At 37.6% G+C, this 17,733-nt stretch overlaps 1 protein-coding gene across 1 annotated transcript in view; it reads right to left on the minus strand.

The window, feature by feature from the left end:
* Positions 1-17,476, minus strand: part of Ovch1 (ovochymase 1) — a 49,288-nt gene extending 31,812 nt beyond the window's left edge. The window contains 10 exon segments of the mRNA XM_076855351.1: positions 524-657; positions 6,238-6,325; positions 6,891-7,010; positions 8,451-8,640; positions 10,026-10,177; positions 11,440-11,535; positions 15,341-15,513; positions 16,250-16,347; positions 16,653-16,768; positions 17,413-17,476. Coding sequence (XP_076711466.1) covers positions 524-657; positions 6,238-6,325; positions 6,891-7,010; positions 8,451-8,640; positions 10,026-10,177; positions 11,440-11,535; positions 15,341-15,513; positions 16,250-16,347; positions 16,653-16,768; positions 17,413-17,476 — 1,231 coding nt within the window.
* Positions 17,477-17,733: the final 257 nt, after the last annotated feature.

A 17,733-nucleotide genomic window follows, 5' to 3' on the forward strand; every position in this document is an offset into this window, starting at 1 on the left:
AGTTCAAAGTGTGTGTATGTAAACAGATATGCACAAAAATGTTAACAGTAAGAGCCAGGACTGCTGTTCAGTGGTGGAGCATTTGCCCAGCACGTATAAGGCCCTGGGTTCGCTCCCCAGCACCGCCATCTCTTAGTGGTAGGTTTATGAATGTTTACATTTTTTCCTTTTTGCTCATCTTTATATACCAAATTTACTAACCATACCCACTTTTGTGATTAAAAATGAAAATATTAACTTTTCCTTAAAATGGAGGTTTTCTGGCAATTGTGACGTCGATTTTATTCAGTACTGTTATTAAACTTGAGAAAGGAATGAGATATTTGGTGTCTGATTTAGAAAAACAATGAAGAAAATGATCAGATGATATGCTATTGTTTCTATTTTTACAACCTCCCGCACCCATCCCTTTTAGAAGAGCACAGTATGTAAGATAAAACAATTATCCCAGGTGCAGAAATCTCACTTGAGCTATAGCATTTCTCTTTATTTTAAAGTACTCTATAAATGATAAATAACATACTAATAATCGCTCCATCACTTGATTGTAAAGATATGTAGTCATGATCACATCCAGCTCGATTTTCTATATCTAGACTTGTAAATTTTATCAGGATAATTTTATCTTCTGGTACCATTATTTTCCAGACACATAAACTGGGGTAAGAGCAGGAAAAAAATAAAATTAATGCAAGTTTGAAAATAAGATCGAAGTTTCATGCATTAGTTTACACTTTACCAATAGTAAAATTTTGCAGAATATTAGAATGCAAAAAACAACAAATTCCTTATATGGCAGAAATATGTTTATGACCAAATTGCTAACATTTCTCCAACAAATACATGAGTACTAATTAGGCAATGGCCAGAAACCAATGTTTAAATTTTATTTAGTTAAAAAGTGCTAGAATTTTCATCTATAAACTGAAGAAAACTTCTCAGATTTTTCTAGGTCATCATTAGTCTAGTTAAAATTCATAATATTCACCCAGAAGTTGAACTATGGACAATGAATTCTCATGAATTATGGATTAACTGTGCAGCACATGTTACCTCTAACCAGCCAAATCAGGTCATGCTAAGTCAGTCCCCAGGGTTGTAATGTCATCTAACTCCCAAATCAGGTCAGATGTGACCTTTCACTAACATCTTTGGAAACATGTCTAAACATTTTCAAAGTAGCCTTACAAAAATCTATCACATAACACTTCACCTTTATTTTCCTCACACGAATTTATACTATTTAAGAAAAAAAATCCCATTGAACCACAAATCTCAACTTCTTCCACATGTCACATTCATCTGAATGCAAAATTATTTGGAATCTAACATGTCAGAATGAACTTCTTTCTGAAGTGTGGCAGTCTTCATCAACAACCTTAGACGTTAATAGCCCACTGCCCTCTAGGTAATAAATGTTCAGGACTGTAGGAGCAATCCAGTTCTTTTATGCCCAATTTCTAAAAGCCAGACACTAATAATTCTTCTTGCCAAACAACTCCCTCTTAACCAGAAACTCTTCAAATTAATCTTTCTATTCAAATCCATCATTCTGAATATAGATATAAAAATAGGTAACCTAAAATAGTATTAAAAAATCACTTTTTAAGAACTTCCATTTAAAAAGCAATAAGCTACCTAAAATATTATAAAGCTTGCTTTTCTAAGCACTTCAATTGAAAAAGCACTATGCATCTATCCTCCTTTTTGAGACTCATTATACCCCTCTGAGAAAACAGGAGAGAAATTACTCTCCCTATTTCAAATGAGAAAACTGGCATTGATACCAAAAGACTCATTGAATCTCTTATATAATGGGAGCTATAGTTCAGGTGTCATGACGTCAAAGGACCAGTACTTTCTCCTGTTTTCAAATTATTTTCTGCCTCAAAATATCTTAGATGGAAAATAGGGTTCAAATAACACGCCAGCCTTGATTTACTGCCAGCGACTGCTGTGTTTAGGAGGACTCTAAGGTCAAGCAAGAGAGAAATGCCAAAATCATCAATATATTCACTCAAACATCTATCAATCATCAATTATGATCGATAAACAGTGTTCTAGGCTCTGAGAAATGCAAAGTCTGCCATGGGTATGGAGGAAAGAGGACAACCTGGGTGCCATCTCTCTGCTATTTCTGAAATTCTAGCTATCTCCTACCAGAATAAAGACAGGCTTGAAGGGAAATGTACAACTCCCTGCCTCCTCCTCTTCCTCCTCCTCCTCCTCCTCCTCCTCCTCCTCCTTCTCTTCTTCTTCTTCTTTTCACCATTTCCTAATTAGTGCCATTTGGAATTTACAAGACCATTTCACAGTTCAAGCCTGCTTAGTATGCTAGAAAAGTCACTAACTATGCAAATTGGTCTCATACCTTATTTTTCAAGACACGTCTTTTCATATTTTAACATTTTGAAATCATAATGCTTCTGTACAACAGAGTCTTAGAATTTCCCTAGGGCTGGACTGAAAGTTCTTCCAGGAAGGACTTACAATGACTTCTGTCAATCACCTGGAGGTACTATCAACTCTGTACTGCCAAGTTTTTCTGCTTGAGATGATTTGGACTACACTTTGGGTGGTAATTTCAACTTCATGAATATTAGCTAGTGATACAGATTCTCAGGGAAGATTTTTCCGCCTCCCTTTCCAGGGCCAAGGTTGGGGCACATAACTTTCCACATGGGTGGGTTTATATTTTATAGCTATTTAGTGAAGGGATATCCTTTCATCTTCTCAATTTATATGGGCCTATCTTGGGTATGGTGTTTTCTGTATTGATGGTACATAAAACAATGTATTTTGAAAAAAAAGTTTGCCTTAGATTTATTGAAACTACAGTACAAATTCACATTGACTAACTCCTATAAACTCTCAAATATAGTCCTTACTATTTGAGCTCAACTTCATTCTCTAAACTTGAAGCAACTGAAATTTTGTACAATTACTAAGACATCTGGTATCAATTCATCTTTCCTGTAGATAACTTCTGCTGCTTTCCCAGGAAAGGATTTCTTCCTCCTCCTTTCTAAACCAAACTTATTTGCTGTGTTCTTGTGAGACTTGTTTCACATTTCTATATGTTTTCTCGACTCTTACTCTCTCTTCTGCCTATAAATACAGTTATCTATCCAAACAAAACACTTCTCTTTACCCTACTGCCTAAAAATCACTGTCCTATCTTCTTCACCAGACAGTGGAAGTTCCATTCTTTCAGTAGGTCAGTTTAAAACACCAAGTCATTCACCAGGTTTCTCTTTCTCTCCCCAAACCCAAACTGTCAACTCTTCACCAAATCCTGTGACTCTATCACTTGTCTCCACTTCTGTTGCTACAAATCTAGTCAAAGTCATCATCTCTTATCTGGACTACTGTAGTAACTACTATTGGTTTTGATCTCTCCTGTCTACAGTTCATTTTCAACACAATAACCAAAGTGATCCTTTTAAAATATGTCAGACCATTTTCCTCTGCTCAAACCCTTCAATTGTTCTCCATCTCAGTAAAACCCAAAGTTCTTTTTATGTCCAATAAGGCCAAAACAATCTGGCCACTGACTTTCTCACTCAGCTCTAGCTCTCTGGTCTTGTTGCTGATCCACAAAAATACCAATTGTATTCTTGCCTCACACCTACCACTTTTCCTACCTGGAGTGTTCCTTTCCACGCTGACCATATGGTTCCTTCCCTCCCCTTTTCTAAATCTGTTTTCAAGTATAATTTTTATGGTCAACCACTCAAATTTTACATACTTCAGCACTCTCTACCATGCTTATAAATTTTTTTCTGTGCAGCATTTTCCACCTCCTACTATTATAGGTAACTTTTTTTAAGTATTTTTTTTTTTAATTGTAGGTGGACACAGTACCTTTATTTTATTTTTATGTGGTGCTGAGGATCAAATCCAGTGCTTCATGCATGCTAGGTGAGCGCTCCACCTCTGAGCCACAACCCCAGCCCCAGGTAATTTTCTTTTTATTACTCCATTACCACTTTCTATCTTGCCCAACACAAAGACAGTATTTGTGTTTGATTCACTGCTATCTTCCTAGCACTTAGAACAATGTCTGGCACACTGTAAGATTTCATAAAAACCTAATGGTTATTTGAGATAGAAAATCTTTAATAATCTCTTAAAATATGCCTTCTGATCCTACAAGTCAAGAGCTGACTCAGCTCTCAAATTTTGAATTTCCACAGGTAATGACACTTCTCTGAACTCACTTTGACATTTTCTTGAAACTCCATTGCAGAGAGCTCTGAAATACTTGAATTGCTGTGTTTGAGAGCACATGGACTGTCCTCTGCATGTCTCTTTCCCAATATACAAATAGCTTGCTCAACTACCCCACTTATCAAGGATATTCATTACACCTGAGGCAGATCAAACTTCACTCTCTCAAATTAAAAAGTATGTAATATTGGGTTAAAAATATATCTTCTGACTTCTACCCAGAAATCCTTTGCAGTTAGTCAGTATGAGTTTTTTTTTTTTTTAAAGATTCTCAGATAAACCAGGTAGTTCCTTTTTCCTCCTGTCTTCCTTGATTCAAAAATATCTCTAGTTTCTTCAATCATAACTCTCAAAACACTTTAAATTTCTTTCCTTGGGATTGGGGATACAGCTCAGTGGTATAAAACTTGCCTAGCATGCACAAGCCCTTGGGTTCAATCTCCAACACCATACACAAAATCTTCCATTTCAGTTATCATCCTTCAGATGAATTCTAGCTTATTATAATGTCCATGTCTAAAGATGGTGCCTAGAAGCCTTGTCTGAGATTCTAATAGAACTCTCTCTTGTTCTTAGAAATCACTCTTCCAATAGTTTAAGCACAGATAGCAAAAACTTACTGGCCTCTTCTCATCTCAAGGATGACTCGGGAAAAAGTCATTTTAGACCTTTAAGCTTTTTAAATATGGGCAGAAGTTAAGCCACATTTTCCCCATTCTTTGTGTAAAAACTTTTCTGCATTTTAATTTTTTAAAAATGATTCTCCATCATTTTAGTCTCCCATGGCCTCTGGCATAAAGTCTAAACTTCCTTTGCACAGAATTTAAGGTCTTGTATAATTAAGTCCCGACCAGCACTTCAATCCTCCTCATCTCCTGCTACCCCAGTTCCCATTCATGTGGCTCTCCGTCACACTAGGATAATCATAACCCAAACAACCCTGACCTTTCCCACCTCCTGGACATTGCTTATACAAAATTTTCTTTACTTGCGAAGACCTCACTCCTTGTGTCCATCTCTTGAAATCTTAGGTCTTAGAGCTACAAAGGACCTCACAGCTATAGAACCACAGCTATTCTTTAACATCTAGATTCAATGCCACCCCTTACAACTAAGGCATTCTTTCCCATCCCACTCTGCATACACACTCCTTGCAAAACACTCCCTGAAAATCAGCCTCCATTGTTCATAGGACCAACTTATTTATGGCACACTATGAATAAAGTGGATTATAAAAGCTTATTTCATCCCTTTTTTAAGTGAAGTATAGTTTTTGTCAAGCTTTCTCTTCCTACCAGATTATAAATGCATAGAACTGTCATCTACCTTTGTATACTCTACAAAACATCATACAATTTTAAAAATGAATTTAGGTCACTTAAGAAAATGAGACACATGCAAAGAATTGATTTCTAAAGTTTAAAGACATCCTTATCCACATAGAGGAACAAGACAGGTAGGGAAAAATAAAATTGAAATATACTGCCACTTATATATCATAAACTATGTTCCATTTTCTAGGTGATACTTAAAATATTACTATGATTAAAGAAATAGGCATGCCAGGATTAATCACCAAGTTTGCATAGCAATCTCACATCAGATGATTTTAATATTCGATGTTTGAACTCATCAGTTCAGGCAAGTTTTAGTCTTAACACTATTTGGGGTGATGATTTATATTAATGACCCTAAAATGTCAATTAGTAGATATTTGCCAACAAAACATCAGATGAAATATATACTTTTAATATAATCAGATAAATAATTGGAGATGATAGACAAACTTGCCAAAATATAGTCATTTAAATTAATGAATTGTGACATTATGTACAACCACAAGAGGTTCCCAATTAGAATAAGATATACTCCATGTTTGTATAAATATATCAAAATATACTCTACTGCCATGTATATCTAAAAAGAATAAAAACCTAAAAAGAATAAAATTGTCTTATTTTGTGTGAGGAGGAAAACCCAAGAATCATTCATACTTAAGATACATACCTATTATGAGAATAGTTCTCTTCTTTGGAATAGGGGTATTGAATCTCCCCACTCTCTCCAAATAATACTATTCCCTGAGGTTTACAATCTTTAAGAAAATGTAAAAGAAGTGGATTATTTTCTGGACAACATCTCATCCTGAAGCTATACAATTTATATTATTTACATTTAGGAAAACATGTCCTTAATGGATATAATCTAGACATCATATTATAAACAGTCTTTAATAAAATTTTTGAATCATATGTTCTTTAACAGAGTTCTTCAGATTCAAAACTTACACAATTTTCTCAAATCATGAGTCACACTGAGGCTGTTAAATTTATATTATATGAGACTAATACGGTTTTCACCTATCTCTTCTAGAATGTCCTAGGTATCTCTTCTAGAATGTTCCAGGTAACAGTAAAGTAACACTGTACAAATACATACAGCTTTTAGTAACGGCATTTACTTAAAATTCATTTACTCAAAATTGAGATGCGATTGTCAGGTTTTAACTGTTGGAAGCACTCTATATAAAACCACTGAGGCATTTAAAGTTTAGAAGTGGAAGTAAAAATCAATTATGAATATGGTATGATTGCATTTGCTTTCTTCTAATGATTTCCTCCAATTCCACTTCCTATCTAGGTAATTAGAACTATGCACGCCCTCTTGTCTCTGTCTTCTATCCACACCTTGGACAGAATTCAGGCCCTTTTTTATACATCTTGGACTCACTTCTGAAAGGGGTTGGCCTCAGTCCAGATATATAGAGGGTAAAAGAATACCTTTACTAACAATTATTTCAGTGAAAATTGTGATAATGTGACTTTAAAAAATTACACATTATGATTTCTACTTAAAACCAATGTAGAGGAGAACTTTGCTCAGAGTCAGTGGCCTAGTATGTCTTTTAAGAAGATTGAAAGACAACATGGAAGCAGAAACCAATTTGATCTGATGGTTTGTGAATATGAAAGATTCAATTAATTTGATTTTTAAGATTGTGGAAGCCTAAATTTAATCCTATTTCTAAAATAGCCAGGTGGTTCAGAGAAGGGCTTGAACAAAATAGGCAATTTGAACATAAAGGAGATGAAAAACCTAGAAAGATGATCTTAAGAATGTGTTACTTAAATAAATTACTTATCACGTTCTGATGTTCATTCGTGAAATTAACTGTTATTGCCCAATTTCACTGCCCTTTAAAATTCTATTGCTGTTACTAATTCTTTGATCAGGGGTCGTTAACCTTCTTAGCTTTCTCTTCCAGGTGGTCAAAGTGGAACAATCACTACCAGGAGGGACCTGACCCTGCGGTAGGGCAGTGGAGTGTGCAAGACACTAAAGACAGATGAAGTGAGCCGGGAGTCCTCCCAGTCTGAGGGAGTGCTGGCCTGCAGCTGGGCCAACAAACAGCAGCACTTCAAGTCTTCAGCTAGGTGGCCAACCTTGGACAGCAACAAAGGAGGGACAGATAGATGGAGGGAATGTGAGGTTTTGCTGCTTTGAATCTTGGGTCTTAAACATTTGCTTCCTTTACTAAACTGTGTTCCAGGAAGTTGTGCTCTGCAGTGCCTTGTGCCATTTTCTGTGAACCTTCTGGCCTTTGAGACTGAGACCCTCTCCTCCTCAGCACACTTACAGCTTCACCTTTCATCCAGGTTTCTCTGCACTTCACCTTTCATCACAATATTTTTTTTCCCCCCAAGTAGTTAGAAAGTTCCTAGAGGACAGGTTTTGCTCTCTAGACCTGTATTTTCCTAGTCTAGATTTTAGTGTCACTGAACAAAATGAACTGTCCAAAGTATTCCTCATTTCCCCCAGTTTTCCAAGGAAAATTAACAAGGCTGAATGGGAGAAGGGGGAGAGAAGGGATCCATCTGTCGTGTTTTTAAGTGTTGTAGAGGAAACGTGTCAAATGAATCAAAGAAGAAAGAATCTGCTGCGTCTATTTTCAAGGGCTGTCTTTAAAGTCTCAAATGCAAAAAGATAGCTCATAAAAATTTCATACAGGGATTCAGTCTAAGTTAAACTGATAGCTATCGATGCTCAAGAATTCTGAGACAAAATATTACAGACATTGGACTAAGAATTTAAAATCAGTCATTCTTGCTTTGTACTAACGCTTTTCTCTGATAATATCACAACATATCAAAGTAACTACTCTTGAGATAAACATGATCAGTTTTTGACTTGGAATGAAAGGAGGAAGAAAATTTACTCACCTGTAATCAAGTTTTGAGTGATAAAATCCATCAACTCAAACACCTTGGAAAAAAAGCCAGGCAATGCCCTTGCGTGGTAATTTTTTTGAGAAGCCAAACCTCTTTCACAACCAGCTACCCAGGAAGTTATCCCAGCCAGAGTCCAGACTCCACCAGGTCTTCTACAAGCCAGTGGGCCTCCAGTGTCTCCCTGGTGTAGGAAAGAAAGGAAAACTGAAAATATGCACAAGTTAAATTATCATGTCAGTTCTACAAACACTGGCACTCGTCTCAAAGAGGTAGAAGCCCAGAAGTCCACCAGTCACTCACTGTCCATCAACATTTTGATCATCCATTTGGTCATTTCCTCATTGTTAATTTCATCTTCTCATCCAGATTTAATATCCTTTCACTGACTGGCTGCAATCTTGTCAAGCCAGTACTCAATTTCTCTCTTTCTTCTTTTAAGAACTAGCACATACATTCCCAAATGAGTAAGAGGAGGACGCAGGGGGCAGTGGTTGCAGTTATATGCTTCTACTGTGCCCTGTCACCTAGAGCAGATGGGAAAGGGTAAATCCTCTTCCAAGCCCACGACATCAGTGAACAGAGTCCCGAGGGACTTTAAGAACAGAAAGCCTGGGAAGCTCACATTTGTCCCTGGTATATAAGTAAAAGACACACTGGCTTCCATGCTAGAGAGTAAAGAACCCATGATTTCAGGAGTCTGTCTTCAATGACATTTCAGAAAATGTTTCTTTGAGAACATGTCTCAGACAATCTTGTGTCAGATTAAACTCTCCTCAAAGGGTACAGGATTGTTAGAGTGCTTCACAGAAAAGAAAAAAAAAAAAAAGGGGACAGAGTACCTTCAGCCTACTTGTGATCCAGTTTAGAAAGTGGCACAACTATAAGTTTCTAGCTTCCTCTCTCCCAAACTCCTGTCATCCCCTTGAAGAAAAAAATTTCAAATTTATGTAATGGTAAACTCCAGGGAGCTTCCCACAAGAGTTTCAGGTTGCTTTCTGAAAAAGAATAATGACTCTGATGTTCTGCCTTTAAAATAAAATAAATAAATAAATAGGGACGATAATGTACTTGGAAGGCATATTTAAAACTTGACTCATGTCTTTTACAAATCAGTCCCTTTCCTCTCTAGGCACCTCAGAGATTGTGAAGTTATTATTTGTGAAGTTGTTGTTAGTCTTGAGAAGTGGCTCTCATGACATCTATTCAACCCAGTTACTAAAACTATTCATCTTTTTTCAAACATATTTTGCACTAAAGGAAAAAAAAATATCATAGTGTTTAATGAAATGTGAAATAAAAAATAATTCCCAGCTGGATTTATTAAAGATTATTATTTTGATTCCATTCGATTGGAAACACTGAAAATAACCCCTACCCTAGCTCACCAAAATACTGTGTAGAAATGGGCACAGGAAAGAATTCTCTCAGTTCAGACCAAGCACATTTTTCAATAGAAGCCAGATGGAAAGATGAGGGGAAAAGGAACTTTGAAGTAGTAACTCCCCAAAGCAGTCATGGGCAAAGGCAGAAACCACTTTCACCCACTTTACTAAATAACTTTGTTACCTGGCAGGCATCCTTTCCCTGCTCAGGAAAACCGGCACACAGCAGGGTCCTTCCCAGAGGAGGAAGGTTCATACTCTTCAGCACAGAATTACACATTCTGTCATCCATGATGGAAAGTTCCCCTTCTTGTAAGACATCTGAATACTCAGAATCTATAGAGAGAAAACTGACAAATTAGTCAACAACTGTCCCCTTAAAGCAAATTAGTGAGTAGCCTACACGTTTAAAACTATCTCAAATAGATTTTAAGCCAATGTAGAAGATTCATTTTTTGTTTGTTTTTTGGTGTGAATTATGTTTCTAGGATCAGATATGGGATAATGGACGTCATTAAGAAATTCAGATTTCAGGTTACAGGTAATTGGCTTTTCTTAACATATGCTTAAATGTCTCCCCAAGAGGAAAACTAGAGTCAATAAGGCAATGTTTCATAAAAGTATGTTTTTAAAAAATCATAATTTTTAAGCTGTATTGACATACAATTGACAAATAAGTATTATTCATATTCAAAGTGTATAATGTGATGTTTTGAAATATGTGTAATTGTGAGATGACATCCACAAACATGATAAAACAATTATCTTTTTTCTTATAGTGAAAATACTTAAGATTTGTTCTCCTAGCAAATTTCAAGTATACAATAATTATTGACTATAGGCCATGTATTAGGTCTCCATAACTTATTATATAATTGTACTCTTTTCCCAATATTTCCCCATTTCTACCATCTCCCAAGCCTTTGGAAGTGACCCTTCAGCTGTTTCTTTCAGCTGAAGGCTGGGATTGTGACTCAGTGGCAGAGGGCTCGCCTAGCATATGCAAGGCACTGGGTTGGATTCTCAGCACCGCATGTAAATGAATAAAACAAAGGTCTATTGAAAACTAAAAAAATTTAAAAATTTATAAAAACAAAAATTAAAAAAATACAAATACAAATAAAATCAAGGAAACTTACTGATTCTATTTCCTGATTACTCTTTTATCATATTCTTCTAAAAATATTTTTTGGTAATTGTAGATGGATAGAATGCCTTTTTTTATTTGTTTCTTTTTTCTTTTTAAATGTGGTACTAAGGATCGAATCAGTGCCTCACACATGCTAGGCAAGCACTCAACCACTGAGCCAAAGCACTATTCCTACCATATTCTTCTTTATATTCTTAATATTCTTCATACCTCCAGCTTCCTTTATCTGATGTACCTAAGCAAAATGACAGCAGCAGGAGTGATAGGAATAGGTTTTTTCCTAAGTGTGAGATGTCTATGGTGAAGACTATTAGAACTCTTCACTGGGTCAGAAATTAGGCAGGAAAACAAAAGGATGAATCATTCATGGTCAACAAAAATCACTTCTGCTTTCCCTGTGTATACAGAGACCTGGAGAAAGTAGTATGCATTTTTTGATGCCCCTTACTCTCTGTAATCTTGCCCCATCCACTGGCCATGCAAAGAATTCTTGCTTCAAATCGATCATCTCTTTGTAGAAGACAGATTGGCTGAACAGCAATTCCTGAAACAACAAAAATCACGAGGTTTGTGAATAGACAAATGACGCCAACTATATTTGGAAAAGTAACATGTGCTTGATTTCATATTTTTATAAATGTCACCATTTCCTAAACATCACTTCATAATTATAAGAGACGAAACAGCAGAAAAAGTAAATCAAGGAAAAAATCTAATTCACTGTTCTGCATACCATCATGAGCCCCACTCCCCAAACTACTAAAATTCCAAGTGTACACTCTCATTCTGAAATGATATTTTCATTTAATAGTTATTGAGCATTAACATGTGGCAAGCACTCTTCCAAACTTCAGTGAATGAATAGGAAAATCCTCTCCCCAACCCCTTGTGGAGTTTATATGAGAGAAAGAAAGGGGGGAGGGAGGGGGAGAGGGAGAGGGAGGGGGGAGAGGGAGGGGGGAGAGGGAGGGGAGAGGGAGGGGGAGAGGGAGGGGGGAGAGGGAGGAGGGAGAGGGAGGGGGAGAGGGAGAGGGAGAAATGGGTGGGGGGGAGGTACAAACATCTATTTTAAGTGCTCTGGGGAAAATCAATAGGGTGAAGGAAGAAATCTGTGGGGGGAGGGCATGGGGGCTATAGTTTTATGAATTGTGGGCATGGCAAGTCTCATGGTGCAGGTGACATTTGAGGAAAGTCTTGAAGTTGAGGGAAGGAATCATGCAGTTCTCTGGGCAGAAGGCATTTGCTGAAGACAGAGTAGAAAGTTCCTTTTGTGAGATCATGGCACCCCTATTTGGGGAAGAATGGAAAAGCCAGGATGACTGGAGCATATTGAGCAAAAGGAACTTTAACAGAAGATGAACACAATTGGGCTTAGATGTACAATGGGGGGAAGGAGATATTATAGGGGAACCACTGAAGTGTTTTGAGCAGAGTGACATAATCTGATTTACATGTTTAAAAGAATTATTCCAGCTGCTGGGTTAATAATAAATATTAGGGAAGCAAAAGAAGAAACCTAATACTTGAAGATATTTTAAAAATTAACCCTGGCAAGAAATGATTGCACAGCCTGGGTAAGATAGTTGAGTGAAGTGAAGAAGGCAGAAGCAATAGGATTTTTGGTGCATTAGAAAAACAATCAGGGATGAAAGAAAAATCCAAGACAAGTCCAAAATTTCTAGCTTAAACAATGAAAAGATGGAGTTGTCACTAACCAAGATGAAAGTAGCTATGGGAAGAGTCTATGAGAGGGGATAATTAGGGTTGCTTTAAACATATTGAGATGTGAATTAGCTGTCTAGGTAGATGACCCTAACCAGTTGGTTATATACATCTCATCAATTCTAGAAGGATAATGCAATATAAAAAACTAGATTATATATATATAATTATTCTACATTAGCATACATTATATATATTCCATTTTATATTTTATATATTATATATTATTATACATTATATGTGTGTGTGTGTGTGTGTGTGTGTGTGTGTGTGTGTGTGTGTGTGTATCTCCATGAATCCAGGAACTAGGGGTTTAAAGCTATGATCCTGGAAAAGATCACCAAGAGAATGAGGACAGACTGAGAAGAAGTCCACGGCTGAACCCTGGGGACTGCAACAACGAAAGACAAAGAGATGAGGAATCCTCACAGAAGACTAAAAAAGGGTATAAAGGCGGGGAGGAAAACCCAGCAATTCCTTGAATATAAGGTAAGAAGATATTTCTAGTATGAGCAGCACTGATAAAAACTCTTATCAAGAAAGACAAGAACTTAGAGCGAATCTTCTAAGCTCTTAGGTAGAGATTATGGTGACAATGACAGGGGTGAGGTTGGTGGAGTGAGTCTGAGGGACTTGAACATCCAGTAGATGTTTCCAACTATTACAGAGAACTGAGAGGAAGCTGGCATATTTAGCCTAGATGACTCTTGATAGTTTTCTATAAGAAGTGGGGTGATGATTTCCCTTGATAGGTCATTCTAGCTTCATGACACCAGCTTGATGACCTCGGTCTCCTATCTTCTGACTTTCATCACTCCGGCCGAGAGGTCAGCTGCAGCCTAATCGTCTCCCCTTTTCATCAGTAGTCTGCTTTACTATTTCCCCCCCTCTAGATTCTTTTGGGATTCACTCTATTTTAGTGTCCTACATTTTCAGCATGACAAATCTAGATATAAAATTATTTTTAGTATCATGGTTGGATTCACTGTGCTTTGTAAAACCTAAAGATACATGTCTAAGTTATGATTAACTCGCAGCCACTTTCTATTAAATTATATCCTCTCTTCTTCATAATTATTCAGGGCCAGGGATTGAACCCAGGAGTGGTTAGGGCCTAAGATGCCAAGGCTGGCCTTTATCTCGAAATCCTTCTTCCTCAGCCTCCCAAGCCACTGGGATTTACAAGTGTACACCACTGTGCCCAGAATAAGGATTTGTCTCCTTTTTAAAACATTTTTTTGGTACTGGAGATTGAACCCAGGGGTGTTTTTCCACTGAGTACATCCTCTGCCCTTTTTAAATTTTATTTTTATTTTGATACAGGATCTTCATAAGTTGCTTAAGTCCTCACTAAATTTCTGAGGCTGGCCTCAAACTTGTTAATCTCCTGCCTCAGCCTCCTGAGTCACTTACATTATAGGTGTGTTCCACCACATCTGATTTATTCATGCTCTTTATAAAGCTCAAATTGGATATTTACTGTATCTTTCAGTTCATCTTCTCTGTGCCTCACTTTCTTTTGGATAACCATTTTAGAACTTGTAGTTCCCTATATCTAATTTGATCAGGTAGACAATACTTCTATTGAGTTTTCAATTTCAATTTATTATTTTATACTTCTTTATTGGTTCCTTTCAAATCCATCCTTCTACCTAATTGTTTTTTGTTATTCATAATTTTGATATACTTTTACCTCTTTAGTAAAACATGCTTGTTTTGTATGCTCCACCTCATTTAGACATCTGTAATTTTTGAAGGTCTGATTCTGGTGGTTAGTTTTTCTAACTTCATCTTTGGCCGATTTCTCTCATGTTTGTGTGTTTATATTCATTAAAACTTTATACTGAAGCTAGAATTTGAGGCTCATGTTTTCAGAGAGAATGTTGCTTCTGCCAGAAAACCTCATTTAACTCACCTGGAACCGTTTTAAACTAAAATCTTGGCTTGGAGGGCCTGAGCCACACAGGTAATGTCAATTCTAGCCCTGAAGCTGAATAAGGGTTGGTTCATGATTCTAGATTCCTAGAACTCTATTTTAGGGCCAAGGTTCAAACAAGTAAGATTCCACTTTCTGTGGTATATTTCTTTCAATTCACCAAAGCATCACCTTTCAGAATGTCCCAGGTTCTTTGCAGCTACTTTCATGGCCAGGTAAACCCCTAGGATCTTAAAGATCAATTAGATGCCTAAGAACAGAAGCTTACTTCAATGACTGGCTACTCCTCTAGATTTGTTTTCATTCATTTTGGCCACAACCCTGCCTTTTCTTGCATTAAAAATAGCAAGAGTTTTAGTATTTTATTCAGAAGGTTTAATACTTGTGTTAACAGTGTGTTACATATTTAGTACCAAAAGTACCAAAATCCTTGGTTAGAACTGGTGTCAAATACAGCTTATTCAAGATACTGCAGTACTTAGAATGCTACTGAGAAGCTGAGCATACATAACTTGTGGCTGGGACTCAGATTATACAGTAGTTTATTTTTTCATAGGCACTAGACTGAATAAAACTTTTTTTAAAAAACAAAGCTTACTTCTATTACTATTCTATTACTATACAAAAATTGAACTTGTACTTAAGTTTTCCCCATTATATTTTTGATAGTTAAAAACCTTTAAATACTTACCAAACTTGACTTTGTGTTTTAGATACAGCAGTGCAATATCAAAACTCATATACCCAAGCCTGTTGAATTCAGGGTGAATAACAATTTTTAAAACTGGAATATTCTGCTCTTGCTTTTCTTTCTGAAATAGGTTGTACTCCCCAGCCATCACAGTGAGATTCTTTAGCTGCTTCCTAAAACCAGAGAAAAATGTTTCAATAATTATTTCCCCCTGGGTTTCATATGATTAAATGAAAAATGATTATTAAGGCTTTAAGCATTTCTGAGTCTTAAAAGAAGGCATTCCTTTATTATTGTTACTACTGTCATACATTCCTAATTTTTGGATCTATTAAACGTAAGTGGTTTTCAGTCATGGAGTGTTTGCATTCTTGTGAACACTTTCATTTACTGTCATTAATTCTGATTATTTAAAAGTTGTCTACTTTTCCTCATTTGTAGACAAGCCAGTCTATACATGCTGCCCTGTTTTTAATAAGATATCAAAGTGGCTTCCCAGCACTGCCCCTTTTTCCTATTTGTATCTTCTTTTAACCAAGTACTTATTATTTCTGCAGTAGTTTTCACTCCTAATGATTTAAACCCAGGTTATTGAAACTTTGGAACATCCATTTAACATTTGATGTTAACAAGTAACCACCACCCTTAGCCAACCACTAAATCCACAAATCTAAATCATAGATGTTTGAGATCTTTGAGGGCCTCTCTGTGTAGCAGACAGGAAGCACAGGACATCTTGAAGCAGAGACAAGTTTCTAGGAATCAGGACGATCAGAGGATGGGTGGACCATGTGGCAGAGTGAAGAAGGGGACCGAGGTGTATCAACCTTACATGATACATGAGCATCTCATTTCCCAGTACTGTAGCCATGAATCAGGGTTTGACAAGTATCAGAAATCACAACTTACCCATCAAGACTACTCAGGCAGTGTGCTGCCGTGACAACCCTATCATCTTCAATCAAACTTCCTCCACAGATGTGGCGCTCACCCAATTTTAGGGAGACCTGCCCAAGGAGAAAGTTAGGAACATAATATATATCTTCCCATTGATGCCATCTCCTTTTGAAACATTTGAAATTAATTCTTCTAATCTGATGTGATATTCTTAAAATACTGATATAAATTGGATAGTAGGATATACATTCCCATGAAGTAAACTTATTGGTGGAGAGGTAGAAAGGTGTCAGGAGAAGAATAACACACTCACCTGGGGTCTTGATACTTGAAACAAAAGAAATATTTTACCATTTTCTCATTAAAAAAAAAAACAAAAAACAAAAAAAAAACCCAACGTCTTTGTTATTCTTACCTGCCAGGGTCGTCCACCAACTGTTGAATTTCTCCAACTAATTCTGGAGAAGAACCTGGATTCCACAGTAGGCTCCTCACTCTTCCAATCAGCTGCACGAATTCCACTCCTGAGAACTGTGTACAAGGACATAGACACATATTCTGGACTCACCCAGAGTGCCTTGTTTAAGGGGTCCCTTTCTCGAAATTGCACGGCCAGATTTTCCTGGCCTGGCTATCATTCCCATAGCACTCAGCTGCAGGCATTCCCTTTCTCAGTTATGTTCCTGAGAATACAACACAGCCATCTCTGCTCCACTAGGACTTGCCTCGGCACTTCTCTGCTTGTCCTTTCAGCCCAAACTACCTTTACAGGAGGAGGTGGGGCAGGAAAGAGCCTGCTTTGCTTTTGGTGAATGGCTGGTGCTCACTCTGGGAGGACGTGCACACCACAGATGCAGGTTTTATTAAAGTTGCTGGGGAACAACATAGGCCACTCCTGAAGAGAGAAACGGGCTTTCCAGTACTCCCACCTGATTGTGTTCCCTTGGAGGAGTAGACTCCCGTAGCACAAATGTGGTTAGCAGAACTCTAGAATCCAAAGCATTTCAAAAAGGAAACCTGCCCCAGGCCTGCCTTTGGGAATATCCGGGCCTTCCCTTACCCGCTTTCTTCCCAGGAATAACCACAACACTGGGAAGTACTGGAGGAAGGAGTGGTGAAGTGGTCCCCACCCAGCACTCTTGGCCCTGGTGTCTGCGTCCAGGGGTCCTGCTCACCCAGGCTTTGGCAGAGGCCAATGGCAAGTAACAGCAGTAAACCAGCCCTGGCCAGCGTCCCCATGCTTGCTGGGGATCTCATGCGTTCTCCTCTCAGGCTGGGAAAACAGAGGGAGGAATGTGGGCTCTGCTGCTCTTTATGCCCAACCATCCCACCAATGGGCTGCACCTGCCACGGTCCCTGGCCTTGCAGGTGTTCTTCGTGATCATTCCACTCTCTGGCCACTTGGTTTCTGTGCATCTCCCACACCCACCTGGACTTAGAGATAGGCATGAGGTGTCTCAATGGCAGGAGGGCCTCTCACATATTTGCAGAGGTCA

The sequence above is a fragment of the Callospermophilus lateralis genome, chromosome 4 (assembly GCF_048772815.1).
Source record: "Callospermophilus lateralis isolate mCalLat2 chromosome 4, mCalLat2.hap1, whole genome shotgun sequence".
NCBI lineage: Eukaryota > Metazoa > Chordata > Mammalia > Rodentia > Sciuridae > Callospermophilus > Callospermophilus lateralis.